Source organism: Condylura cristata, unplaced genomic scaffold (assembly GCF_000260355.1).
Source record: "Condylura cristata isolate star-nosed mole 26May11 unplaced genomic scaffold, ConCri1.0 scaffold00015, whole genome shotgun sequence".
Classification (NCBI taxonomy): Eukaryota; Metazoa; Chordata; class Mammalia; order Eulipotyphla; family Talpidae; genus Condylura; species Condylura cristata.
Window position 1 is genome coordinate 13,185,663 of NW_004567116.1, and position 14,516 is coordinate 13,200,178.

The following is a 14,516-nucleotide window of genomic DNA, read 5'->3' on the forward strand; positions in this document are numbered from 1 at the left end:
CCTCCGGGGCAGGCGGGAATCGAACTCATGTGGAAGCGGCTTTAGATTCTCAGTGCTGTGCTTTAACCCGCTGCGCCACCAGGGAGGGCCAGATTACCCAAAATATTTTAATAGACAGATTGAAAAAATTAACATCAATTATTTTATCCAGTTTAATTTTCTTTGAAGAATACAATATGACAGGAAAAATGTGATAGGAAGTTCTTAAGCAGAGAACTTCCCATTCATTTTTGTTGATGAAACTCAGGATCTCAATTCATCATCTACATCCTGCTTCTTTCATTGACACAAATTCCTTAAAGAAACAATGTGGAATGACAAATTGTGACCTGAGTAACTATGTTTAAGGTATGTGACATAGATCATTGTCACCAAGGAAGACTGCATTCTAAAACCTTTCCATTTATCTTGAAGAATTTACTGAAGACCTAAGTCTAGCCTTTAATTTTTTACTCTCAGAAATTTGGGTTTAGCAGCTCATCATGACAAGATTATAGTCACAACTACTAAAAACATAAAAAGGAAATGGAGATATAGAGCCAGATGCCAATTTGCTAATTTATAGTTCAAACCATCACAGATCTTTCAAGTACTTTTAGTATGCCAGTTCTTTTTGTGCAGAAGTTTTTTTTTTTTTTTTTTTTTTTTTAAGAATCATAAATCTCTTTGCGAGTTTGGTGGAAAAACCAATAAACTATCACATTTAGAAAAAAAATAATGCATGCAACTTCAAGATACTCACAAATCATTTAAAATCCATTCATGAATTCTTCGAAAACATGGGTTGAGCTATGTGTTGTCATGGAAGGGAAAATTATAATTAAATAAGATGGCTGATGAGAAATCAAACTAAGAAAACCTAATTGTATGATTCAAATTGCTTTAGCATCAGATTATAATAGTCTGATATATCAATCATTCTCCATAATTGGGCTTCTGCTGTCACCAGGTCTAGACAAAAAACAATAACAATGAAAACAACAACAAATGTTCACTTAGTATTGACTGTGTACAGATATCTTCTAAATCCTTCTTTATATTAACATATGTATCCTCACAAAAATAAAGTAAATCACAGTATCCAACCTCTATTTGATATGCCAGGTGGGTGCTACCTACCTTTGCATCTTTGTTTTTGTGTTTTTATAAATCTCCATATTCCAATAGTGTCCACTTAGTTATATACATAGCTGCTCATCTATAGTAACCAACTTTTCCCTCAGGGCCCCTTTCTTCTCTGTCTCTCTTTTAATCTCTCCTTTCTTTCTGCTTTTCACTAAAAATATAAGTTGCCTATATTCCCAACATTTACATTTAAACACAAGTTCTGTAAGTGCTATAGTTACGGCATTACAAATACTTGGAGAAGGATGGATTAATAGAACCAGTGATACCAAGGATGGCCCAGTAAAAATTGTGATTGTGGGCCCTCCCTGGTGGTGCAGCAGGTTAAAGCACAGCACTAAGAAGCTAAAGCAACTTCAGCATGAGTTCGATTCCCGCCTGCCCCGGCGGTGACCACATGGCGTGGCAGACCTCTCCCGACCCGCCCGCTGCTCCCCTCAGCAGTGTACCTCATCGATCTGCCTGTTCTGCTCCCCACTCTGTCTCTGGTGAAGCCTCTCACTGCCCCAAGCCTCTGGCCTGTACCCCAGTTCTGTATGCACAAATAAATAAATCTTAAAAAAAAATTGTGATTGTAAAATTTGCTCTGATTTGAGTAGTTTTGGAAAAAAAAAATCAGGGTAGGGACTTCCAGGCCATGAGAAAAACAGCAGCAAGACTTAGATGAAGAAAAATAGGGTGTGCATTTTTAGAATCAGAAGCAGACTGTAACTTAGGATGTATTATGGAGAACAGTGGGAGGTAAGGCTGGGAACAACATGGCAGAGCATCATGGGATGTCTCACCTATCATTAAGGTAGTAGTTGTCAAGAGGAGACTTTTGCCCCAGGAAACATTATGTAAGTTCAGAGACTCAAGATTGACCCTGGGCGTGCTGCTGACATCTAGTAGGTACAGACAATAAGGAATAAAATCTTTATTCTGTAAATGCTAGGGGAACAATTGGTGGGTTATGTTTTTTTCAAACTGTGATCATTTAGGTGCCTATGCATTGTTTCACTATGTTTGCAAAGTGTGACTTTGAAGATCTCCCCCAGGAAAAATATAAATAAAAAGGCCAATTTTGGAGATAAGGAATAGCATGTATTAATAATCATAGGTGGTCCTGAACCTGAAAAATAAGAAAGGACAGAAATGGAAGGGAACGAAGCAAAGTTTGCATGCATTGGCAGGGGTCCAGGCTAAAAAAAATAAAAATAAAATAACAGTGCAAAGATAAAGACAGACATTGTTACAGACACATTTCTGATAATTGGAACACTCTGATTTTATCCCCTCAGGAGTGAGATAGCATGCAGTATATATGGAATTTGGGATTTTAAACTTTTTTTCTTTGTTTATGCATTTCCCTAAGCCAACACAGCAAGAAGCTTTCATAAAAAATACAAACATACCCCTGAACATCCCAAATCCCACCCTTTAATTTAAAAAAACAAGTCAGTCATCTATTTTTCATATCTTCATAAATAATCTCAAAAAGTGAATATGATCAAAAGGATTCATAAACAGCCAGAAACCTCATGCCAGGTATCGTATCTCTTCTGCATCATGTGAGAAAATACGCAGGAAAAACAAATTAATTTTATTTTTAGCCTTGCTGAGTCTTTGGCTATACTTCTGGGTCTGATTTTTTTTTTTTGAGATTTATTTATTTGTACATACAGAACTGGGGTACAGGCCAGAGATGCGGAGAGTGAGAGGCTTACCAGAGACAGAGCTGGGTGCACAACAGACAGATCGACGAAGCACACTGTTGAGGGGAGCAGCTGGCAGGTCAGGGGAGGTCTGCTGCGCCATGTGGATCACCTCTGGTGCAGGCGGGGATAGAACTCATGCTGAAATGGCTTTAGCTTCTTAGTGCTGCACTTTAACCTGCTGGGGCCCCCAGAGGGCCCTCTGGGTCTGATTTTCTAACAGGAATTGATTGGACATTTTTTTTGCTAAGGCAAAGGTAGAACTACCCGGCCTCTCTCAGCCCCTTGTCTATTCCATTGTCCCTTTGGATTGTGACAGAATATTTAGATTTTTTTTCTAATTAATGAGTTTTCTAATGAAAAGTTCAAATGGCTCAAATAAGGTCCAGATGCAGGAATTCAATTTCAATCTCCTCTTCCATTAAGAGGGAATTTAATGGTAAGTTGATTTGCTACCTATAGGCGTTCTTGTCATCTCTTCTCAGTTCTCTGGTCAAGTGGAGAAAAGTGGAAGCAGAGTCAAACCTCTCTGGTATACTGAAATATGTGTAGGCGCCTTGTGAAGGAGTCAATCTGGAAAATGACTTAAGCATCCTCCACAAAATACTTTTCAAGGCAATTATGTTATTTTAGTCACATACAGCAGAGGGCATTGTTTGGCCAAACTTAAAACAGGGCTGCTATAATATCTGGCTTTTTATGAACAGTAAACAAACAAACCAAAAAAAAAAAAAAGAGTAAAATTACCTTCAAATTGCTTTGTTCTCTCCTGGTTGTCTTCATAGGAAAGATTTCCAAAAAAAACACTGAATAAGCATCCTCCCAGAAACTGATGAAAGTTCTACTGTGCAAGTTGAGCTTTATTAAATGCCAGGGATCTATTAATGACATGATTTGGATCTTCAATAAACGTATAGCCTTAACTACATATGACCTGCTTCTGTCAGTTTGAACATGCGTTCATTCATGCATTCACAATATGTTTGGTGAGTCCTTTTCCAGGTGGAAAGTAACAAACAAGTCTCTTTACTATGGAATTTAAAACCCTGCTGAGATAAGACAGGTAATAATAAACACCTAGTAGATGAGAAACACATCAAAAGATGAATAGTACAATCTTTTTAAAATTCTTTTACTTTTTTATTGCAGTAACATGGTTCTAACACTGTACAGGATGCAGAGGTATAAGTTCATACCTCGAAAGGTGCATGTTACCATACCACATCCACCACAAAGCACCACTAGCCCTCTACCATAAACCTTTGTGTTTCTTCTGTTCTCTCCTTTCCCTCTTTCTGGTAGCCCAAGAATCTCGATTGTCTTGATAAGTCACTTTACTGAAACAAATCCAAGCTACTACCCTACAATTCTACTAAGGTAACAACAATTGGATTTTGAAGTTCTAGAAGACATGGCCAGTTTAGTCCCTCCACCCCCAACTATGTTTATGGAAGCAAAACATGTTTACATGCTCCAAGGATTAAAAATTCAAACTTCTCCAAATGTCAACCTCACAATTTAGCCTTTTGTCAGTACTTATTATGGTCTTTAGAACATAACTACGTTTTGGACACAGTATTTTTTTTTTTAATATGCAATTCTTTCTACTTACTACTTCTCATTTAATGCTACTATAGTTTTATCTTTAAACACTAAATATATGTGTCCTTTTACTACAAGACAGATAGGCCATCTAGAAAAAATGAAAATTCAGCCCTAGGTAATGTTAATTTCCCTCTTCAATCTTAATTAAAAAAAAAAAAAAGCGTAACATTTTCTAGAAACATCACAGGTCAATTTGGTTGGTTTAGCCAAAGGATCGTCTGTTGACTTGACATGTTGAGTCCCTGGATTACATGTTATATCATTTCCATTATATTCACCTAGAAGGTCAATCATTGGCATTTCTTTGAAAATTTGCCAACATATATTCCTGTATAAGAGTTAGAGAAAGCTTAATTTATCGCTAAAATAGAGCAGAGCTTCAAGTGAGCAAAAATGAACTTATTGGGAAATCTTTGTAAAATAAACTAGATTTGGAGAGGTGAACTAGATTTGACAATGGGTCATTTAATTTTTTTTCTTTTCTTGTATATTCTAGAATTCTTTAAATTTTACAAAGATCCAGAGAAATGACCACAGTAGAAAGTCTATGCTATAAGGAAATTATTTTGCCTTACTTTGTTGGATTCTTTGGCAGGTTTCAGGTATATGATGGTATGATAAATCATATTTTTAAATAGATTTTTGAGGTGATATTGCATTGTAAATTTATATAAGATTCAAGTTTGCTTCATCATAAGTCAAAATCGGTATATACTATGTTCCAGTCACAACTCAAATTTCAGTTGCACCCTTCATCACACAAGTGACGCCTTTTGCCCTGTGTACATAGCACTTTAGCCTCTTTCGCATCTGGAAACCACTAATTTGACTTTGTTGTTTTTGTTTTGTTTAGTTCACTCACATGAGTAAACTCACACAGTACAGCTTTCTCCATCCAACTTCAGAATCCATTTTTTTCTATCTTATTTTTCTTGTCTTTGCTATTAGTTTTCAGAAGGATGAGTAATGAAAGAAAAAAGAGAGCAAGACAGACAGACAGTGGGAGAAGAGAATGGCTATGGAAACATCAAGACACAGGTAGCCAGAAAACAAAACAAAGCAAAACTAACAACTGTTTATTCTCTAGGAATTATTTTTCATAGTAAGAAAATACAGAAGGAAAATAGTTTCAAAATTCTTTCATTTCCCTACTTACCATAAATATCAAAAATATAAATGCTTTTCTTTCTTTCTTTCTTTCCATTTTTCCTTCTTTGACATGTCAGCTTTATCCTCAAGCAGCCTCCTCCCCTGGCCACAAGATGGCTGCAGCAACACTAGACATTTCACATGACGATATCCAGAAACAGAACGAAGAACTTCCCCATGTGTTTCTTCTTACCACTGAGAGAAAAACAGTTCTCACAACCCCTCAGCTCCCTTCTCACATCTCACTGGCCAGGTTGTGTCATGTGCCCAGACCTGCCAACAGGAATGGTACAACCAAGGTCTGTTCAGACACGAAGTCAGCAAACTCAGCTCCATAGATTGGCTCAGTGTCTGTTTTATGTGTCTTTGAACTAAGAGCATATCTGAATTTTTAAATAGTTGAGGAAAAAAAATTAAAGATTTTTATTTATTCATACAGAACTGGGATACAGGCCAGAGATGTGGAGGGTGAGAGGATTCACCAGAGACAGAGTGGGGAGCAGAACAGGCAGATCAACAAAGTACTCTGCTGAGGGGAGAAGCGGGCGGGTCAGGAGAGACCTGTCGCACCATGTGGTCTCCTCCCGGGCAGGCGGAGATCGAACTCATGCTGAAGTGGCTTTAGCTTCTCAGTGCTGTGCTTTAACCCGCTGCGCCACTAGGGAGGGCCTGAGGAAAAAAAAAAAAAAAAGCAATATTTTGAGACAGGGAAATACTATGAAATTCAAATTTCAGTGACCATAAACAGTTTAAATGGAACGCAGCTATGCCCATTCGTGTACCGTTAGTGTGTGCTACTTTTTCAGGCCTGACATAATTGTATTTTTGCAACAAGTGACCATGTAACCTGAAGTTTTATTATCAGGACCTTTTTACAATGTGTTGCTTTAATCTAGCTTAATTCACTTTCTTTTCACCCATCAGGGCTAGTTCAGTCTCTTCCAAAGTGAATGACATTATATTGTGTTTATTGTTATCATCATTACTTATTATTATTTTTTTTTAGCATGGGGCGAATTTCCCTCACCAAATATTCTTGGGAAAGACTAAAGGAATAAGATATTGGGTAGGTAAAAATTATAGACATAGGGAATAAGCAGCCCTTTTTCTTTTTTTTAAGATTTATTTATTTATTTATGTATGTATGCATACAGAACTGGGATACAGGCCAGAGATACAGGGCGGCAAGAGGATTCACCTGAATCCTCTTGATTCACCAGAACAGGCAGATTGATGAAATACACTGCTGAGGGGAGCAGTGGGAGAGTCAAGAGAGGTCATGTGGGTCACCTCCAGGGCGGGGATTGAACTCACACTGAAGCAGCTGTTGTCAGCTTGCAGTGCTGTGATTTAACCCTTTGCACCACTAGGGAGAGTCAAGAGACTCATTTTAATTAAATGAATGACTTTTCTTTGGTGGTGTGAAAAAGCTTGAGTCCCAAACTATCACTCAAAGAACCTGCTGATGACAGATGGTGTTGAGTTTATTATTTACTATCAATATGGCAAGATAGACCAAACCCCTCACAAAGTTTGGTAGTTCCCATGTATAGAATCATGGTGATTAGGCTAGAATTTATTGAGAACTGGAAGTTTAGAATGCTTTCCAATAAGGAACTTGATTAAGATTGCATAAGAGTCATGTAACAGCAATGTAGCTTTGTTGTAAAGTGAGGTCAGAAGTTCAAAGACACTTTGCACACAAACCTCTATCGATGCTTTCCAGGAAAGCATGGATGGATCTTTGAACATTGTTCCCCACAAGAATTGTAGAGCTATCTTCTTTGGCAGAAATATCCCAGGACAAGATAGAGATGCCAAGTAAATATGTGAAAGGAAACATCATATTGACAGATGGAGACATCAATAGAGGTGATGAAAGCACAAGTCATATTTATGTAGGTGATAAAGAATGTTTTCGAGGTCTCCATGTCCAGGCTGTGTGTAGGTTAAAAAGTTTTAGTTCTCAATGTTTAGAAAGATTCAGAGCAAAGACATAGGAGTGTGAATGTGTCCGTATTTACTGGGGTGACTGGGTGATTTTTCTTGAGTAAATGTGTCTTTCTCCTATCTCCCTTCCAAACTAATTCCAATGTCCATACACCATGTGCTCACTGAGCAACAATACTGTGCTAAATAAAGCATTCCTATTAGCTACTGTTCTGTGTACAATTCCTTCTGTGTCGGTGCACTGAAGCATAGGTAAGGGAAAGAGAAAGCTCTGTTGACAAAGTCAGGATATCCTCTGGGACAAGGGTAAAAGTATTATAGTTTAATTCAAAACCCACACACAGATCCATTTATAAATAAATGCTGTCAGATGACATTGTAATGGATAGTGTATACCTTTAAATTGATTTCCTTTTGATGTGATAAAACATCTTATGAAAGAGATGTTGAAAGTGGTTTTTGATATAAAGTAACATAATTTAGGTTTTAAAGTAGAAAATCTTTTTGTTGATAGTAGTTTATTGGATTCAGTGAAGGCACCAAGCATTATTTGCTGCAGGTTATAAATTAGTTCTGAACCAACTATAATTCATAAATCGTTATTTAGGACTGAGTTATGGGAAATCTCATTAATTGCAATACCAACAAGACTTTGAAGTAGGCAAGTAGAAAATAAAGTTCTCTGGAGTTTCAAAAGGGGAGACATGTGTCCTCTGCAGTTAATAGTAGTGTTCTATATTTGCATCAATTTAATTCTGCATGCCATGTTTTTTCATGCTAGTTAATTCTTAAATTAACTATTACTAATAAGCATTTGTTGTGATTCCTGTATTGTATAAGAAGCAGCAACTAAGTTGTGCTATCACTTTATTTTTGACATATGTATCTACTATCTATTGCTTATCATGAGCCTGCCTTCATGTATATTTTGTGATAGTGCTGAGTAAGGCCTTTTGAGTAGATAGCAGTACTGTTCCCCTTTTAGAGATGGAGAAAATGAAGTATAAACAATGAAGTGATTTTCCCAAATAGAAGATCAAGCATGCAGAGGAACTCAGGAAATGTCACCCAGAACCTTTTCTCTTGTCTGCCGGACACAATTACTTGGGCTGCTTCATAGGTTAGAAAAAATAAAGGTAGTAGATGACAGATTAAGAATTAACCTTTATTTTTGTGCTGTTTCTAGTCAATTTGTTATTTTACCCTGAATTGAGAGAGACCCTAAACTTCTGATGAGAATCATGGGTTGGGCAGTAGTGAGAAGAATGGTGGGGCTCTGTGTGTCAGGGATTTGCAGGACAAGTGGAGGAAGAATGGGAAACTTGACTCTTTGCTGTGGTTTTTGAGACAAGGAGGCAAGATAGGGTAAACAGGCTCAGGCATGACCAGAGCGAAGCGTCTTAGTGGGTTCTTGGACTTGCAGGCAATTCCTAGTTAGCTGGCATGACTAGGGCAGAGGAAAATTGGTCCTTAATTCTTGGGAGAACCCCATGAAAGAGGTGGTTGAGGTATGGACATTGGTTGTAAAACTTGTACTTACATGTCTGTTCTTTACTATCTCTATGGATTGGCTAGCCTTTGGAGGGATAGTCTCTCCAGGATCAAGGAAACTCTGAATATGAAAGTTTTTGGGAAATATAAAGAAAAAAAACAAAAGAGAACCATGATAAATACATCAGTGTATATCACTTTACACATGGATAGAGCTGTAACTCGATGTTATCTAGCTTGCGTCTTTTCCAGAGCCCTTGGAAAAGGTACTGTATTGGCAGCGGGCTAAAAAGATACCCTCAGACCTCTGAGAGTTTGCAGGTTAATCGAGGAAGCTGACCCAGGGGCAAAAGATCACAGTATTGGGTGATGAGAAAAGTCAGCCTACACCTGTAAGAGTTCTGAGGAAGGAAGTCATTCTGCCTGAGAAAACTAGGGAAGGATAGAGGCACTAAATTAGGGGATTTTAAAATTGGCATATAGTGAATTTCCCCTCTCCCCACCAGTCTTATAGAAAATTCTAAGAGATTCATGAAAGACACATTGAGATGAGAGAGGTTATCATACAGGTATCCAATCCATGATGAGAGAAGTGAGTGGTGCCGTATACAAGTTCCTTTGAAGTGTCTCCTTGTACTGGAAGAGATACAGATGTGAGTTATTTTATTTCTCCTCCCACAAGTCTATTTAAAATCAGTGAGAGTAGAAACATATGAGATTTAATAATCCTATTATACTAAGATCCTTTCTCTAAATAAAATTATGCTTCATGGAAAATGATTTAATTTGTATTATGTTTGCCTATAAGTAGCACATGGCTAAATTCTAATAAGATTTGGAAGATGAGAGTCGATATTTATATACATTTGTGCATGTCACTATTCAAGTATATCTTCACAGGTCACATATGTTAAGTTGACAGTGTTTACAGCTGAGTGCATCACAAAAGAAAGGTATTTTAAAGAAATTGTTAAACATACTCACCTAAAGAGAGATAGCTATATATAGATACCTATCTCTATATATACTATAGATTCCTATCTCTTTATATATGTATTTGTCTTCATTCTTACAACAACTTTTTATGGAATGTTTGATATCAACACCTCCTGGACCCTCGGATGTATATCTGATTCTGAGCCCTGGTTCTGTACTTACCAACCATGTGATTTCACATATGTTACTTCTGCCAAGATTAAATGTTTTAATTTTGATAATAGAGACAATAACAATACCTACCTCAGAGGAATGCATCACCTTTCTAAGGGGTCAAGGCCAGCCTCAACACTCTTGATATGGAACCAAGTTCAGTGGGACACATGTGTGCTCTAATTTTCTATTACTGTTATTTAAAACAGGACATTCCAAATTTTAATTTCACACTGGGTCCCACTTGTTATGTAGTCATTTGTAAATAGCCTATTTTTGTGGAGTCTGCAGCCCAGGCCTGACAATAGTTATTAATTTTGGAAAGGATCTCCAAAGTCTATTGGGTAAATCCCATATCCTATGTCCAAACTTTCCCAGTCTTGTCTGGACAGTGAATTGAATGGTTAGGCACATCTCTGTGGCTATTAAGCATTCAGTTACCACTTGGTTGGTATGTGCTGATTAAGGCCTTCTATCCAGTTCTTTCATTTCTCCATGGTTGTATATCAAATGGAATATGGACGCTGAATAGCTGCTAATTTGAAGTACAGAAACATTTCTCTATAAATATAAGGCACATTGCTCAATAAGAGCCATTAGAGTTGTTGTTTTCTTAGTCTAAGAAATGATGGTTTTAGCTGACACAATGTATCACTGACATTGCTTCAGAAAGACAGCTGGAGATCTAATACAGTTTTGTTTTTTTGTTTTTGTTTTTGTTTTTGTTTTTGTTCTTATTGTTTTGCAGACAATTTGAACTCCAAAAGGACCAACACCAGATAAATTATGAATGTTGAACAAGATGACCTTACATCCACAGCAGATAATGATAGGTCCTAGGTTTAACAGGGCCCTATTTGACCCCCTGCTTGTGGTGCTGCTGGCTCTTCAACTTCTTGTGGTGGCTGGTCTGGTTCGGGCTCAAACCTGCCCTTCCGTCTGTTCCTGCAGCAATCAGTTCAGCAAGGTGATCTGTGTTAGGAAGAACCTACGTGAGGTTCCAGATGGCATCTCTACCAACACAAGGCTGCTGAACCTCCATGAGAACCAAATCCAGATCATCAAAGTGAACAGCTTCAAGCACTTGAGGCACCTGGAGATCTTACAGTTGAGTAGGAATCATATTAGAACAATTGAGATTGGGGCCTTCAATGGTCTGGCCAACCTCAACACTTTGGAACTCTTTGACAATCGTCTTACGACCATCCCAAATGGAGCTTTTGTATATTTGTCTAAACTGAAGGAGCTGTGGTTGCGAAACAACCCTATTGAAAGCATCCCTTCTTATGCTTTTAACAGAATCCCTTCTTTGCGCCGACTAGACTTAGGGGAATTGAAAAGGCTTTCATACATCTCAGAAGGTGCCTTTGAAGGTCTGTCCAACTTGAGGTATTTGAACCTTGCCATGTGCAACCTCCGGGAAATCCCTAACCTCACACCGCTCATAAAACTAGATGAGCTGGATCTTTCTGGGAATCACTTATCTGCTATCAGGCCTGGCTCCTTCCAGGGGTTGATGCACCTTCAAAAACTTTGGATGATACAATCCCAGATTCAAGTGATTGAACGGAATGCCTTTGATAACCTTCAGTCACTAGTGGAGATAAACCTGGCACACAACAATCTAACGTTACTGCCTCATGACCTCTTCACACCTTTGCATCATCTAGAGAGGATACACTTACATCACAACCCTTGGAACTGTAACTGTGATATACTTTGGCTCAGCTGGTGGATAAAAGACATGGCTCCCTCCAACACAGCTTGCTGTGCACGGTGTAACACTCCTCCCAATCTGAAAGGGAGATACATTGGGGAGCTCGACCAGAATTATTTCACCTGCTATGCTCCTGTGATTGTGGAGCCCCCGGCCGACCTCAATGTCACCGAAGGCATGGCAGCCGAACTGAAATGTCGCGCCTCCACTTCCCTGACCTCCGTGTCTTGGATTACTCCCAACGGAACGGTCATGACACATGGGGCATACAAAGTGCGGATAGCTGTGCTCAGCGATGGCACGTTAAATTTCACGAATGTTACTGTGCAAGATACAGGCATGTACACATGTATGGTGAGTAATTCTGTTGGAAATACCACGGCTTCAGCCACCTTGAATGTTACTGCAGCAACCACTACTCCCTTCTCTTACTTTTCAACCGTCACAGTAGAGACCATGGAACCTTCTCAGGATGAAGCACGGACCACAGACAACAATGTGGGTCCCACGCCAGTGATTGACTGGGAGACCACCAACGTGACCACCTCCCTCACGCCACAGAGCACAAGGTCGACAGAAAAAGCATTCACCATCCCAGTGACTGATATGAACAGTGGGATCCCTGGAATCGATGAAGTCATGAAGACGACCAAGATCATCATTGGCTGTTTTGTGGCCATCACACTCATGGCCGCAGTGATGCTGGTCATTTTCTACAAGATGAGGAAGCAGCACCATCGACAGAATCATCATGCTCCAACAAGGACTGTTGAAATCATTAATGTGGATGATGAGATTACAGGAGACACCCCCATGGAAAGCCACCTGCCCATGCCTGCTATTGAGCATGAGCACCTAAATCACTATAACTCTTACAAATCTCCCTTCAACCACACAACAACAGTTAACACAATAAATTCAATACACAGTTCAGTGCATGAACCGTTATTGATCCGAATGAACTCTAAAGACAATGTACAAGAGACTCAAATCTAAAACATTTACAGAGTTACAGAAAACAAACAATCAAAAAAAAAAGACAGTTTATTAAAAATGACACAAATGACTGGGCTAAATCTACTGTTTCAAAAAGTGTCTTTACAAAAAAAAAAACAAAAAAGAAAAGAAATTTATTTATTAAAAATTCTATTGTGATCTAAAGCAGACAAAATGATGTGTATTCCTCAGAACCTGTTTTTGCTGCACTTACTTACTATTTTCCCACATCTTGTCCCTGCCATCCCTAATTGCCATATTTTTCATAGGAGATCTCAATTCCCTAAAGAACTGGTCTAGGAAATTTTGTAAGATTTCTGTTACACTCTGAGATTTTTATGGTGAATTCTAGTGGTGAGATCTGGTCTCTTTTGTCTTTCTTTCTCTATTTTTTCTTTTTTTCTCTTTTTTCCTCATGCCCTTATGAAGTAGACCAATCGGGAATGCAATGTCAGAAATAGATTTTTAAGAGAACAAGGGAAAAATACAAGATCTTATATTTTTCATGTAATGATCTGTTCTGTATTTATGAGGAAGACCATTCTATGGAAAGGGGAGGGTGGGGATAAGAAAACAGCCGATTAATTTACATATGAGCATCTATAAATCCCATGATCTTTTAAACAACTCTAGAACCAGAATTTGTAGTTCAAAGCTAAAAATAAGATTACAAATAAAATATTGTTGGTTTTTCTGTACCTGGACACACTCATTTATAATATGGCTCAAGTGTAAGAGACCTGAAGGTAATTTGATTTCTACTGTCTAAGAAAGAAAATGCCAAATCTTCAGCAATAGCAATGATCTCTCTGGGGTCCTGCCTCATTAGCCTGCTTGAATTTTGGGTTTATATTCAAAGATGCTATGGTATTATATATTTTTTTTCTCATTAGGGTTATCCTTTGTTGAATTTCAGATTAAAATGAATAGTTCTGTGAAGTAAATTCAGTTTCACTTGGAAGAAAGTTTCAACATAATTTATACACTATCTATCTCCTAAATAAATTCCTGCTATCTAGATGAAGTACAACCACAGGATGGATGGTGTTCTGAATTAACAAAGTTGGAAACATCATTTTTGGTACTGAGTGTCCACAAATTTAGTTCAATAGTTATTAAAGACTTCTCCACACTTATTTTAGGATGGAGGGTATATAATTGATAAGATTTCATTCCTGCCTTTGAAACCCTAATAATCTTAAATTAGGTATCATTAGAGAAATATCAGGTTAACGGAGGGGACATCTCTATTATACAGTAGGTGACTGGTGGGCACTGGGTACCTGAAATTTCAAGCTATCAGGTTACATTATTACAAAAACTTATTGATACAGAGTTTCTTTCATTTTTCTAGAATTGTTCACTCTATTACTCTAAAGCAGACAGTAGAGCTATAAGACATCTGGGTTTGGGTTTCTCTGAGGGACAGGTACCTACTAGGAGATATCAAAGTATTCAGAGATATTTTAGTTATGAGAACATACACTAAATTCCAAGTGAGAGGGATCTTGTTTATTGGTACCTTGAGACTCTCCCAGCATTTTAAAATATTTTGTGTATGGTTATATATTTATTGTAAAGCAAAGTGAAAATACACACCTCTTATTACTTGCCATTACCTTATTGGGGAAAGAAGAGTT

At 38.0% G+C, this 14,516-nt stretch overlaps 1 protein-coding gene across 4 annotated transcripts in view; it reads left to right on the forward strand.

Annotated features, from left to right (window-relative positions):
* Positions 1-13,513, forward strand: part of LRRC4C (leucine rich repeat containing 4C) — a 387,426-nt gene extending 373,913 nt beyond the window's left edge. For 3 of the 4 annotated variants that reach the window (XM_012725671.1, XM_012725673.1, XM_012725672.1), the window contains one exon: positions 10,912-12,989. In XM_012725671.1, coding sequence (XP_012581125.1) covers positions 10,954-12,876 — 1,923 coding nt within the window. In that variant the 5' untranslated portion in view covers positions 10,912-10,953 and the 3' untranslated portion in view covers positions 12,877-12,989. Of the gene's footprint in view, positions 1-10,911 lie in introns of all 4 variants that reach the window. The other variant, XM_004682898.2, reaches the window with a different exon arrangement.
* The last annotated feature ends 1,003 nt before the right edge of the window (positions 13,514-14,516 follow it).